This window comes from Arachis hypogaea, chromosome 10 (assembly GCF_003086295.3).
Source record: "Arachis hypogaea cultivar Tifrunner chromosome 10, arahy.Tifrunner.gnm2.J5K5, whole genome shotgun sequence".
NCBI lineage: Eukaryota > Viridiplantae > Streptophyta > Magnoliopsida > Fabales > Fabaceae > Arachis > Arachis hypogaea.
In genome coordinates, this window is record NC_092045.1 from 22,140,120 (window position 1) to 22,154,547 (window position 14,428).

The 14,428-nt window shown below is 28.4% G+C and overlaps 1 protein-coding gene across 1 annotated transcript; it reads right to left on the reverse strand.

Moving 5' to 3' along the window:
• Nucleotides 1-1,162: 1,162 nt before the first annotated feature.
• LOC112715368 (xylan O-acetyltransferase 1) lies at nt 1,163-10,161 on the reverse strand. The gene is made up of 5 exons (XM_025767124.3): nt 8,994-10,161; nt 8,634-8,805; nt 7,245-7,444; nt 4,508-4,666; nt 1,163-1,953 (listed from the first exon to the last, which is right to left on the reverse strand). Exons 1-5 carry the CDS (start codon nt 9,518-9,520, stop codon nt 1,608-1,610), a joined length of 1,404 nt encoding a protein of 467 aa, XP_025622909.1. The 5' UTR covers nt 9,521-10,161; the 3' UTR covers nt 1,163-1,607.
• Nucleotides 10,162-14,428: the final 4,267 nt, after the last annotated feature.

Here is a 14,428-nt window from a genome sequence, read left to right on the forward strand (position 1 = left end):
ATTATATTTTTTATTATTATATTTTTTAAAATTTTGTGTTTGAATAAAAATAAAAATAAATTAATTTTTATAATTTATTTTTTTTGTATTTCTATGTTTTGTACTTATTTTCAGTTTGTCTTATTCTATTCTTAGTTACATATTTTTTTAGGAGTGGATTTTTTTCAATAAAAAAAATGAATAGTATCCAGTGCTTGATCTCATTTTTCATTATTCTCTCTTCTTTTTATTTTTGATTCTATTTATAGAATTAAAAGTAAAAAATTACACATTATTCTCTCAAGTATTAAAAAAATTAAAGAAAATCCATTTTCTGTTCTCCTCCTCCTTTCTTATTTTTGGACTCACATGTTTTCCATTAAATCCCAACTAGATTGGTAAGAACAAGTGAAGAAGAAAAACGGAATCGGCTCTGTGATTGGTCTAAAACTCCAAGCTGGACACAATATAAAAGATTGGCTAGTGGGCCAAATACTTTGAGAAGGAAAGTTATTGGGCTCATTCTACAATTTTTCTTTTTTATTTTGTATGAACTTTCTGCTTAACTCAAAACAATGACAAATAAAAATAGTAATAAATTTATTAGTCTATTTAAATAAGTATTAAAAGTTTAAATTTTGTCTTGTATATGTAGTAATTTATTGGTCAACGACAAATCTTTAAATAGAGTTCAATACCACGATAGATTAGTCTTTAGCCTGTCAGAATAGAAAATACTGTAGAAAATAAAAAAACAAAAACAAAAATGGAAGTTGCCGATTTTTTTGAAGTTATTTAAAAAATTAGGAGGGTAATTAAAAGAATAAATTAAGATTTTTAATATATAATTAAGTTTAATTTTGATATATTGACCGTGTAAAATATCTTATAAAATCTTTTAATTACATCTATTCTTTTAAATAACCATTTACACAGTCAATATAAAAGGTAAAATTACTGTCATAACAATATATAATTAGATGCACATATAGAATTGCTTTATTGTATCATAATTAAATTCTATATAATTTCTCTAAAAGCAAATATTGATGATAAACATTATTATTTTATTAGTTCAAAATTGTATTAATTAGTCAATCGATATTTATATATGTATTTTCATTGAAGAGTAGTTAGAGTTGGTCAATAGATGAGCAAAAAAAAAAAAAAAACTAATATAATGTACATAAAACATTATCATGTGATTAATCACTTTATTGTCTTCAATAAGCACATCATTGTACAATTGTGGTGCTTGGCCTTCTTCCGACTCAACCCAACACAGCCAAAGAAACATGAGGAGTAAAAAAAAAATTGCAAATACCCCATGTTCCTAAATCTGAACCTATAAATCTATAACAGCAGAAAGATAATTAAAAGAAACAAAATGTCCCAATCAAGGAAAATTACATGAACACTTACAGAGATGAGATCAGAGGCGTTGGTTGAAGGATTTTTCTATTTTTTTTATTTTTTCAGTTTTGTTTTTGGATGTGTGTGAAAGCAGAGCATTAATAACAATTATGTGGAAAAAAAAAAACTTTGAAAATATCTATACATTGTAAAAGAAAATATTTTTAAAACATCCAAATCTTTGTCGTTGAATTTGGATGTTGATTTGTTGTATGTCAAGATATCGAGATAATACGCGTGTAAAGGAACTCGTTCCACGTGTCGGGCAGGCCGGGCAGGCACCAATGAATACAATCAGCAAAAGTGGCAGGGTTAGCTTGTTGCTCTGCAGTTAACAACTTTCCTTGGCGTATGGTGTAAATTGATGTATGTGCATCTTTTCTGAACTCAGATAATGTTGTTATGTTAATGAAGTTCACTGGCACCTTCATAGATTGTGTTATATTGTTGGCAATCACAAAAAGCCTTCGATCTGTTCCAACTTGTGGGTTTGATGTGTTGAGAATTGGTGTTGTTTCTTTAGCACATTTTGTGCCATCTGGGTTGTTCCAATCACCACTCCTTCAATAAATAATAATATAAAATCAAAATGGGTTAATTAGTTTATTAGGAGTTTACTTAAAGATCTTACATTTGTATTTAGTTATTCACTCAATTTTGTCTTCTACAGTGCCAACATGATACACTTATGAGATGAGGGATTGGGTTTATAAAAAAGAAAGACCATGTATAATATTAAAAATTAATTACTAAATTAGTCATCGTATATTTGTGTATAAATATATATATAATTTAATTTAGTTTTAATGTTTAATAATTAATTTTAGTGACTAATTTTGATATACACATAACATAATTATTTTAGATATAATAAAATATAAGATATCGTTTCTATTCAATTTATAGATATATAATTGGTGTTTAGTCAAATACTTTTTATCACATTTATTTTGCAATACGTAATTTAAAATATTCTTTTGTAACTGTTTTTTATCACTCATGAGGAATCAAGATTAAATTCTTAGGCTATGTATAATTAGTTAGATAAAAAAAAAGTTTTTTTTTCTTGGACAATTATTGAAAGTTATCTCTATTGAACAACCTTTAGTTTGTCATTTTTGTTTGATAGTTTTTAAGTTTAAAAAAATAAATAGACAAAAGCACATGAAAGAATTTGAGTAAATAAAAGTGCATATTAAAATTTATAAATATTAAAGTACACTAGAAAAAAAAGTTTTGGTGGACAAAAATATATCCTAGAGATTAGAAAAATTTACTAACGACGTAATATTTTTGTCCATAAAAAATAAATTTTTAGATATACTTTGATATTTATGATTTTTTTAATATGTTTTTGTCCATCTTAAATTCTTTTACGCGTAATTTTGTTTATTTATTCTTTAAAAAGCTTTAAAATGCGAAAGATAAAATAAAGCAAAAAAAAAAGAATGGAACTCGCACCATTTTTCCTCCCACAAACAATTAGTAGACAACTTTCGAATTGTACATGTAGTGATATAGCATTGCCCATTAAAAAAAATATTATCATACATGACTTTTTCATATAAAAATTCATTACACGTACGCAAAAATTCTCATTCTATTGAATTTATATATGCTCTTAAAAAAACCAAACATACCCTAAAATTTGTAGTAAATAAACAATAAATAAAATTTGTAGGCACAACGAATACTGTAGTGGCTGGCCAACCAAACTAACGAGAGATCCAAAAGCTAAAACACTAACCAAGTATAATAAAATAAGATGACAGTTAGGGTGGTCTCACCTAATGGGTTAACAAATATTATATTATATATATGGCATGTGAGAATTACACTATCTTCATGGGAGATTGCAGGTTAAGATCCTTTTACCTTTAGTGCCAGCTAGCACATTGGTATTTAATTTGTGAGAAGTGCTACGGAGCCAGCAAATTTTGTGTTTTGTAACCATCAATTGACCATTAATAATATTTTTAATAGTGTGAGATTATATTCAATGATAAAAAATCATTTACTTTTCTTTTGATGACTAAGTGTTGGTCAAATTGTTAAAAAAGTGCTGATTCCTAGACTTTTTCTTAATTTGTTAATAGCTAATAAGCACTTCAAAAGGATAAACTTTGGTTCGTATGTTGGGGGAGAACAAATAAAATACCCCATTGAAGGTGATGAAAAACAAGGAAAAGGAAAAAAAGAACAAAGAACAAAGAATAAAGGCAAGTAATTGCAGTTGGTACTCAAAAGACTCATTGTATTTTGATTGTTGACCCCTATAATCACCTTTTATATATAATCTATACATATTATATATAATACAGTTTCCCTTTTATAATGGTCATCTTTTCTTTTCTTTTTTTCCTATTATTTTTCATACTTATACTAATATATTATTATAGTTATTAAATCTGATCCAGATTGGATGTGAGTGGGTTGATTCGATTTAATCGGACGAACTATATCTATACAAATTTTTAAATCTATATATACTTATATATTATCATAATTATAAAAGTTGTAAACGGTCTCCTAGAATTTGAAAATATTTTTAGTAGTTTATAATAATAATATTTATTTATTTTCATTGTATTGTTAAATTTGATTCATTGTATTGAATTATTATGAAATTTATTTTTGTTATTATATATATATATTTTATCTCACATCAATTTTTTTTGGATCTATCATTGTAATTACACACAACCCTTAATTCACTACATTAGGTTTAATTTTGTGTTTTTGTATATATTATATAAAATTTATGTATTTATATATAAAATTGAAGGTTTGACGGGTATAGCATGTTCGACAAAATGCTAGTAGCAGTAATGAATATTGATGATGATGATAAGAGATAAACTATTAAAAAATGAACAAAAAAAATTCAAAAGAAGAAAAGGATAAAATTGTGTCACCGATTTCTGTCAACCGCCACAAACAAAATGAGTTGAGTAATAATTTTTCTCTCAAATGTTTAATATTTTCAGGAGAATATTTGTTATTTCCTTGTTTTGAAATTTTTGATTGGTGCCAAAACATTTCAGGTGTTATTTTAGTAGCTTATCCAAAAAATAAATCTAAAACAGAAAATTGAGAATTGAGCATATTGATTTACCTTATGTGAAGAGGGGACATGCTGTTGAAGAAAACTTTGGTTCGATTTGGATCAATGTTGTCCTCCACCCATTTTGACCATGTCTTTAAGACTCTTCTATATGCAATTGGCCTTGCAACTTCATCATACTCCGTTGACCCTTCATCAAACGACCCTCGTCTTTTGCATTATCACCAACATGCCAAACACAAAATCCAATTCACAAATTCCTTCAAACATAAATTATAAATAGGACACTGATTCGAACATAAGGTATGATAATTAGGAAATAACTGACTATTTAAATATTAGTAAATATTAGTAATGAGATAGAGAAATAGTATAAATAAGGACTATATTATTGTAATCAGAAAGACAAAAATAGATCAATTGGATAAACTTTAGTTTATTAGGAGTTTTATTCTCTTTCACTTGAAATAAAGAAAATTGTGTTTTGTTAATTCATTTAATTTCTTTCATTATAGTCAACCATCAATATCTTCTTCAACTTCAGTTCATACAATCAATCATTTATACATTTTTCTTAAAATTCTTATCTTTTTAATGCTAACATACTGTGTTAAATTTGATAAAGAACTAACAATAATATAATATATTATTGATGATGATTAAATATTATTATTGGATTAAAAATACAATTATATGTGTAATTAATTTGTTAATTGTGCAAAAAATTAAATTAATCAAACTGGTCCAATAACAAGCAAACAAAACCCAACAATAATTCTGATCCATAAACTCTAAGAAAAATAAGTGGTTAAATATAATTTACACTATTTTCATAAGCTCAATTGATGATCCAAATTTATTCACTTGAATTGGTGGTTAACTAAGCAATAGAACTTAAATTGCATGAGAAACAAACCACACACTACCGAACTAAATTCTCTCTTCTCTCTCTTCTCTCTTTTTCATTACCCACTTAAAATTACATAAGCAAAACAAGAAAAAAGGAAAAAACTCTGATTTGAGCTAAATCAAAGAACAAAAAGTGTTACTAAATCTAACCAAGAAAAAAAAGTTAAAGAAGTTAGGACTAAAAGCAAATATCACATCTAAAATCTCATTAGAAATTTTTTTTTTGCGCAACATTAAAACTTGTGGAAGAAAATCTCCTCTCTCCATACACCGAATCAAAAAGTCCAAGAATTTGAAAGTTATGGAGTTTCGCAAAGAATTAACAGACAAAAAATTTACTTAGAGTCAAAGCACAAATGAAGGGCTCAGATTCTTGAAACAATATGAAAAAGGATAAAAGAGAAGATAGAAAATATAGATGTATGTTCTGTTCCATTACTCCTACGCAGCTGTTGCTACTAAATTTTTGAGAGAAAAAGTCAAATGTATTGAAATAGGTTTTCAAACTTTGAAAGCTTTACTCCTCTATTAAAGGGGTAAACGACCAAGGGTTGGAGTAAAGAGTGAGAACACAAAGTTTGGGTTCCCATAGCTTACAGAACTATTCATTTTTCTCCTTCATGGTTCTCTATTAAATATTCTGTTTTTTCAATTTAATCTTTTTTTTTGTTTCAATAGTAAAAGGCATTATTGTGAGGAATGTAAGAAAAAGCCATTGAATGAAAAAAAAGATAGAGAGAATTAGATTTGGAAAAAAGTCTATGTTTATTTCAAAAATTTTCTTATGTATTTCTGTTTTATTTTCATGATCTTGAGAATATTTTCTTACAAGTTGTGTGAGTATTTTGCAGTTGAAAGTTAGGGTGAGTTCCTAATTAAATTTAGTTTAGGTAGAAGTTAGATTTGTCCAAAATAGGATTGAGTTGAATTTTAAAAAAAATGGTGAATGTAATCTTATTTAAAGATAGTGAAATTTTATCATTATTGTGATGGAGACTGAATGTAAGCTACATTACATTGAATAGTTGAATCTGGTTGTGTCAATTCTCATTTTCTTCTCTGTTTTTGATTTTATACTTTAGGAGACAAAACAAAATAATCTCCTATTTATTCTATCCAACTAGTCTTCACAGCTATATACCTTATACACAATTCTGTTCTTACTCGATAAGAGATAAAATAAAAATATCTCTTACTTTTCATCTCAAAGAGTTTTACAGAATTTAAAAGTTTCATCCAACTCTAAAATTACTCAAACCAAAGTTAAAGAAGACTTAAATTTAACCTCTTACTCTTTAAATCACTGACACCCATCACACTGTAATTAAAATACTACTCGCCACTGTTGTTATTCATAACTGCCACCTTAGTAAAATTAATTCATTAAAAAATTAATTTTACTTTTTATGCATCGAGAATATAAATATTTTTCACAGTCATTTGATAAATTTCTTCGTTAGATTATTAATTATTTAACTAATAGATACAAAAAATAAAAAATGATTTTCACTAATTTTAGCACTACATAATTAAATTTCTATCTATAATATAAAATGTAATAAGATGAAATATATCCAAACACAATAATGTGTCCAAATATATTGATGTTATTGTGTTCGATTCTATTAGTTTCTAGAGTTTATACTTTCAACTAATTAATCACATTTTATAAAGTTTGAATTCATTTTATATTGATGTGAGATAAGCAATCAGCAAATGACTAATTTACTAAATGACAATGTAAAAGAATTAAGCTGTTATTATTAGTATATATTTAAATTAAACCCTGATTTTTAAAACTTCCAATTCAATTATATAATGACATTATTAATTAATTAGGAGAGAGAGAGAGAGTATAGAGTATTGTTATGGTGCTTACAAGACTTTCATAGTTGGTGTGTTCATCCACCATATGTAAGTGTTAAAAACAAGGTAGTCCACATTCTTCCAATTGGCACCATGCTTCTCAATTGATTCAGGCATGATGATTCGGTTCAATATGCTATGCATCTTTGGATCATCTGAGTTTGACTCTACAATGAACGGTGCCCAGTAGAACTCCACCGTTGCATTATAATCCTGCACACACACAATAATAGCTACATTATTATGATAAGGTCCACCACCTTATCCCCATGGTCACAACATGCCCTTCCTTAACTACCATAAAAAATTGGCACAATATTCCAAAGCCAAAGCACGCATACAATTTTGTAATCCAGCAAAATTAATTCATTATTGTCCCACCATTGACATTTGACATGCATTACATGCAGCATTACATAAAAATATGATTCTAAACTTTTCTTCACAAAAAATCATTATGTCAAATAAATGAATAATATATGGCGATAAAACTGGCCTTCTATGTTTTTCTTATAAAAAACTTCCATAATATTAGATGTACATTAAAATGCGTTAACTAAATATATATTTAGAGAAATATTAAAGGATCGTTATAATTATTATTTTTAATTATTAATTAGTTATTAATATTTAAAATTATAGACTAAAATATATTATTAAATTACTAATTAGATTAAAAAAATAAATTAATGATTAAAAATAATAAAAAAAGATAATAAATTTTAATAATTTTTTAATATTTTTTATATATTTTTATACACAAATAATAACTGATTTTAATGATTAATTTTAATATATATATATATATATATATAATATTTTTATAAATTATTTTTACATAAAATAATAATTAAGATATTAACCCACCTTATATTAAGCAGTTAAATATATTAAATTATTTAATAATTTTTAATTATTATTTTTATATAAAAATATATTTATATGAGTATTTATTTTTAAAAATATTAGGAGACTATAAAAATTTATTATTTTTAATTATTATTTAATTATTATTTATCAATTTAATTTTTTAATTTAATAATTCAATAACATATTTTATGTTTTTATTCTATACTTTTAAATATGAGGAGTGTTAGGAGACAGTAGATTTTGTGATTTATCGTAATCATTAATTAGTCATCAATAATATTTTTATTGGTGTGAAATTTTATTTAATGGTAGAAAATTATTATTTTTTTATTGGTTAAATATTGACCAAATTTTAATAAAATTGCTGATTTTCTAAATTTTTTCTTTTAATATTAATGGTTAAGTGATGGCCAAAAATAATAAATTCAGATAGATGCTTAGCATTTCTCGTTTATTATCGATAATTATGTTAGTAGGAGTATTGATTATTGATAATTATGTTAAAATGAGTGGGTAGAGCAAAGAGTCAAACCTGGAGTTTGAAGACAGAAATGGAGCCAGTCTTGTTCAAGGTCTTTTTGCCATGAGGAACAGCAGACTGGACCAAACAAATCATTGATTCCCACTGGTTCCTATTCAATGAGTCTCCAACAAACATCAGCCTCTTCCCTCTAAGCTTCTCAAGCAAAACTCTCGCCTTAAACCTTAATAATTTCACACACAAAAACACAATTATTAGTTGATCCACAATAACCGTCTGGTTCAATTCGCATAATGTTTTTTGCATGTCCCTAGAATCTGAACCGCAGATAACAGTTCAGATTCTAGGAAAACAAAAACATTCTGCGAATGAAGGAATTGAATTAATTAAGTGGTTGTGTATTATTGTTACTTGGGCAAAGAGCAATCTCTGGGTTGCCATCTCCAACTCTGATACATGGAATCAGGTCTTCCGTTCTTGATGCAGGTAACTTGTTGCGTGAGAAACTCGCATTGTTCTTCTTTGTACAAAGGGTGACTCACGTTATCGAAAACCCACTCACCTGTGAACAAGTCACAATCTTTTGGAGGCAACTCAACCGTTTCTTCTTCTTCTTCTTCTTCTTCATCTTTCTTTTCTACCATAATAACAGGCAATTCAATCTTCTCCTTCTCGTTCTTCTTCTCAACCTGAAGCTGAGCTCTATTAACAGTTTCTGTGACATTATTATTGTCATTGGAACCTTGTTGGAGTTGTTGAGGCTTGAAGAAGGAGAATTCAGCGAGTGACTTAAGGTCCTCGCTGAACATGAAGAAGACGCCGAAAACGAATATGGAGAACACTATCATCAACACGGAGAGATTATTATTGCTTCCGCTTTTTCTTGCTTTCATTGTTTCAGAGCTCGAAAGCGAGTTCTTGCGCCGAAGTTGCTGCATTTAAGACAGAGAGAAAGATGAATATCACAACACTTTTGAAGAATTCGAAGGGGATAGAAATATAGAGAAGGACATTTCATGAGGATTGATGAAATCATCAAGAAACAAGAAGCTTCTTTTATTAATTTTTTTTGGTTGGTTGAATAATTTAGTATTAATATTGTGTGTTTGTTTAATTTGGGTTCGGTGAAATGGTGTTGTCTTTGAAGGAAGTAAGGACAGAGAAGAAGGTATATTGGTGAAGAAAAATTGTCGTTCTCAAAACACACATATATACACACTAAAAGGGGTCAAAGTTCTTTATTTGTTTCTTTAATTTTGTTAATTTATTTATCCTTTTCTTTTTTTTCAATATATAATTTGTTTTTGCAACCACTTTTTCTTGTATTTTAAGAGCATACTTGAGGAGTGATTTCAAAGACTTGGAAGAGGTTAGTCATAGTCTAAATCAGTTGAAGGGACTTTGCATATAGTGTGGTGGAGTTGAAGCTTCTTTGGTAGACACAATGTTGTCTTTCAGTTTCACATTCATGGTTGTCAGAGGTTTCTATCTATTTATTCCTTTTATTTCTTTTAGATAAGGCCTCGGATGAGGAGTATATGTAAAGTTTTTATTTTTTGTTTCTATATCAGAGTAAATTAGTATAATTTCTTGGTTTTATATAGTCATTTATCTATAGAATTTGATTAGAATGCTTTTACATATAAAGTTTTAAATTTGAGAAATAATAAAAAATTAATTTAAAATTATTTTATTTTATGTTTTTAATTAAGATAAATTACATAAATAAATTAAATGATATCAAATATTATCAATGAATAAATTTTTTGAAAAAGGTTAATTACATTTCGTCTTCACTCTTTATTTTTCAATTCTACTAGGTAAACAACAAAAATTGTGAACAATATAAACAATCGATTTTTCTTCCAATAACCCACATAAGGTGAAAAAAAATAATCTACTCCCAATTACCTTTTCAAATCTCCCCCTTTTCACTTATTTCACTTTAACTACCTACCTTTTTAATCTTTTTTACAGCAACTCTAACACCCCAAAATTCTTGTAGCATCTTCGTTCTTTGCCTCTCCAGCAAATCTCAGTGCCGTCAGTTTTCTTTGCTGTTATCTCCATCGTTACCATGCCAAATTCATACCAAACATGGCGTTGCTTCTCTGCCACCATTCCCACTGTCCCTCTCTTTCACACTCTCACGTATGGTGTCACAACGCCGCCACCTTCCACCAGTGTCATAGATCACCAACCAACGCCACAACAACAGAAGGAAGGAGCTGCACGCCAAAGGCGCTAGTACACCAGCACCCAGTCAACCCTACCGCCGCCCATACTATGCTGTCGCCGCCAGCTGCAGTAACGTCATTGTAAAGGTGACTTGCGGCTTATCCCATGATGCCGCTTTACTTCTTCATCCATTGATTTGCAAAAAAATTACCTGATAGTTAGGGTTTCATTTTTTTATAACATGTTTATGTTATACATTAGGCTTCTGGTAATAGTTACGTCATTTTAAATTAGATGTTATTTTATTTGGTTGAATTAGTGATTTTTTTTTTCATGTAAACCATTTTAGATATCTGAATAATTAGTATCAACTGGAAAAAATGTATGTGATTGTTCTTAATTGGTTAGTTTCTATTTTTTTCTGTACTATGTGTTTCTCATCAGGTAGTATTTACAGATGTTCGAATTAGATGTTATGTGAACAGTTTGAACTAATGGATGCTTATTCTTATCTTAAACCATTTTATATGCGTGAATATTTAGTTTCAACCGATTTACTCTATGCTTATGCTAATGCGCTGTTACTTTATAAAGTGGAAATAAGATGGATATTGATTTTACTGTGTATGTAGATAGTTTTTCATTAAAAAATTGGATGTTTGTTTGGGTTATGTGATTGAATTTTTTTTATTACATCTTTGATTTTGGAAGTTAGTTAAATAATTTGTTAAAACTTAGTCTAAATATGTCCAAATTTACCTAGTTAAATTTGGTAAAATGGTATGAATGCAATATAAGTTTTTGCTTTTTAAACCATTTTAAATGTTTGGATAATTAGTTTCAAATGAAAAAAGTAAATGTTGCTGATTTATTTGGTATTATATGTTTCTCACTTTGGTTTTGGGGTTTGAAAAAAAAAAAAGAAAGTTATAGCTCAACTTGGTCTGGTTGAATTGATATTTGATGTCAATTTAGTGTTCAATTAGTATGTACATATGTTCAAATGAGATTTTATTTGAATTTGTTGAACTAGTGCTTTTTTTTTCTTTTAAACTATTTTATATCCGTAAATATATGGTTTCAACTGATTTACCAGGAACATGGGTGATAATTGTGCAAATTTGATAGTTGTTCCGTAAGAATTGAGGAGGATGATCATTTTGCTATGTATGCGGTTGGTTCTTTTATATGAGAAGTGCATGTTTATTTGATTAATACCAATGCTCTTTTACTTGAGTTGTTGGCTTCAGCATGCACATCCTCTGCATGTTTATTCCATTATGTATTTTAGAATTTGTTTAGTTTAATTATGCTTGATTAGAAATTGGGTTTGTTTCAAGTCTTTGAGACCGAGTACAAGGGTGATATTTTGGTCAAATAAGTTGGCTGGTACTGAAGTCCTAAGGAAGATGTTCATTTTCTCTTTTATGTGGATATTCATTAAATAGTTAGTTTAAACTTAGTTTAATTGTTACTGATTTGACATAATTAACTTAGTTTCAGTAGTCTGTATTCATTATATTTTGCTAATTAAAATGCATGGTTATTCTATTGTTCGTTGCATGCTTATTTTTAAATTAGATTGTAAAGTTCGGATTTTGTGAAACCTAACCTTTTGTTGGTTTTTTACAGATCATAAATCCACCTGATTTGTGCTGTTGAAAAGCATATCCAGATGGAAAAAAAGGTAATATGCGGTTTATTGTTGTTAGCTTTGACTTCAACATAATTGTACTTGTTTCTTACAACTACTTCCTTTATTGACCAAAACTAATAGAGATGTGCTGTTCACCTTTCTACATGAATGGTATGATCAATTGCTTGAAAAAAAACAATGGCGAAGTGAAGCTGGATAAAATCGAAGCTATAAGATTCGGATTCCTTAAGCAAATTCCCCACTGGCCTGTGAAATAAGACATCATGGTTCAACTAGCAAGGGCCTACGATGTAGGAAAAAGCACATTGAGGGTAGATGTTAGCAACATTCGCATTAACGCTGAGTTGATTGGGCAGGTTTTAGGCATCCCTTCAAGTGGTGAGTTTGTCTTCCATATTAAGTAGCCTTTATTGTGTCTAGTCATTCGATTTCGATGTTTCTATCATAACGGTAATTGTATGTATTTGGATGTTTCAATAATATAAGCGATGACTTCCTCGATTTCAATAAAAAGAATGCTGACCATATGGCTATCAAAAGAGAGTTCCAGAGAAGAACGCCCACTAAACTGTGCAATTTTGTCTACAGCTGCCCAATGGAAACCGAAGCGGATAGAATGGAGTTCAGACAACATTTCTAGGGGTGGGCATGGTTTGGATTTTTAAAAATCCAAACTGGGTCCACTTTAGAACTAGTTTTGTGGTTCATGAAACCAAACCGAAACTAGATTGAAGAGAAAAACCGGTTCTAAACCGATTTTAAAAAATAAAAACCAATTTTAAACCGATTTTAGAATTTAAATCCGGTTTTACTTACAAATCGGTTTAAATCCGATTTTTTAATATTCAAATCTAAAATCTGTTTTTTTAATCATGTTTTAAAACCAAAAATCCAGTTTTAAAACTAGTTCTTTAAAATCCAATTTTCAAACCAAATTTTTTAACAAAAAATCCACTTTTAAAACCAGTTTTTAGAAATTTAATTTTCAAACCATAAATTTTTTTAAAAGTAAAATTAATACTAAAGTCATTTTAAAGTGTATAGGTTCATTACAACTAGAATTTGCTTCTTTATAAATCTAATGACAATAGCTAATCTATATAACATTTAATCATTCTCAAAACATAAAAAAGTTACCACAAAAAAATCTCTCTAAAACAACAACCATAAAATATCAAAAGATGCCAAGTTGCCAACAAAATCATCAAACAACCACAACCTTTGAGAAAAATATATCTGCAAATAACAAAATATACCTTTGTCATTTTGAGACAAATCTTTAAATGAAAGTATTAAACCAAATGTGAATACTAAGCATACCTAGTCATCATCAAGATTATCAATTGATGCTGCCATAGAACAAGCACCATCATTAGAGAAAAATATATTTGCCAAGAGAATCAAATTAATTATCAAGTCTATATTCAATAACTTTTAATTAATAACTAATACCTAAATTCTAAAATAGCAAGACGACAAAAACAAAAATAAAATAAAATGAGAAGAAATATAAAACAAAATTTTATACCTTGATCAACTTGTTGAAGAACTTCACCATCATCATCTAAAGCAAAGAAAAGATCTCCCTGAAGCCAATCTCTTGTGCAAACTAAGGCCTCTACCATTCTAGGTGTTAAGGAACTGTGGTATGAATCGAGGACTCTTCCTCTAGTACTAAATGCAGACTCCGAAGCTACCGTAGAAACAGGTATAGCCAATACCTCGCGAGCCATATTTCCAAGAATTGGAAATTGGGTTGAGTTGACCTTCCACCAGCTTAGTATATCGAACTTATGGGAGTATGGCTCGCATTCTTCTTGTAAATATCTATCAAGTTCAGATCTTGTCTTTGTTTTATGACTGGTTGCTTCCAGAAAAAAACCTATGCCATGAACATCGGTATTAATGTTGTTGACTTGAACATCTTGCGTATCAGCTTCACTTGCTTCCTCAGAACTTTGGTATTGTTGATAAAGTAACTTTATGTACTTGGACAACTTTGACTTCAATT

Excerpts from the sequence above, each read along its gene's own strand:
- LOC112715368 (XM_025767124.3), bottom strand. The coding sequence starts at position 9,520 with ATGCAGCAACTTCGGCGCAAGAACTCGCTTTCGAGCTCTGAAACAATG. Across the intron at positions 8,806-8,993 it reads AGAGATTGCTCTTTGCCCAA|GTTTAAGGCGAGAGTTTTGC; the intron begins GTAACAATAATA and ends GAAATTATTAAG. Across the intron at positions 4,667-7,244 it reads ACACCAACTATGAAAGTCTT|ACGAGGGTCGTTTGATGAAG; the intron begins GTAAGCACCATA and ends ATAATGCAAAAG.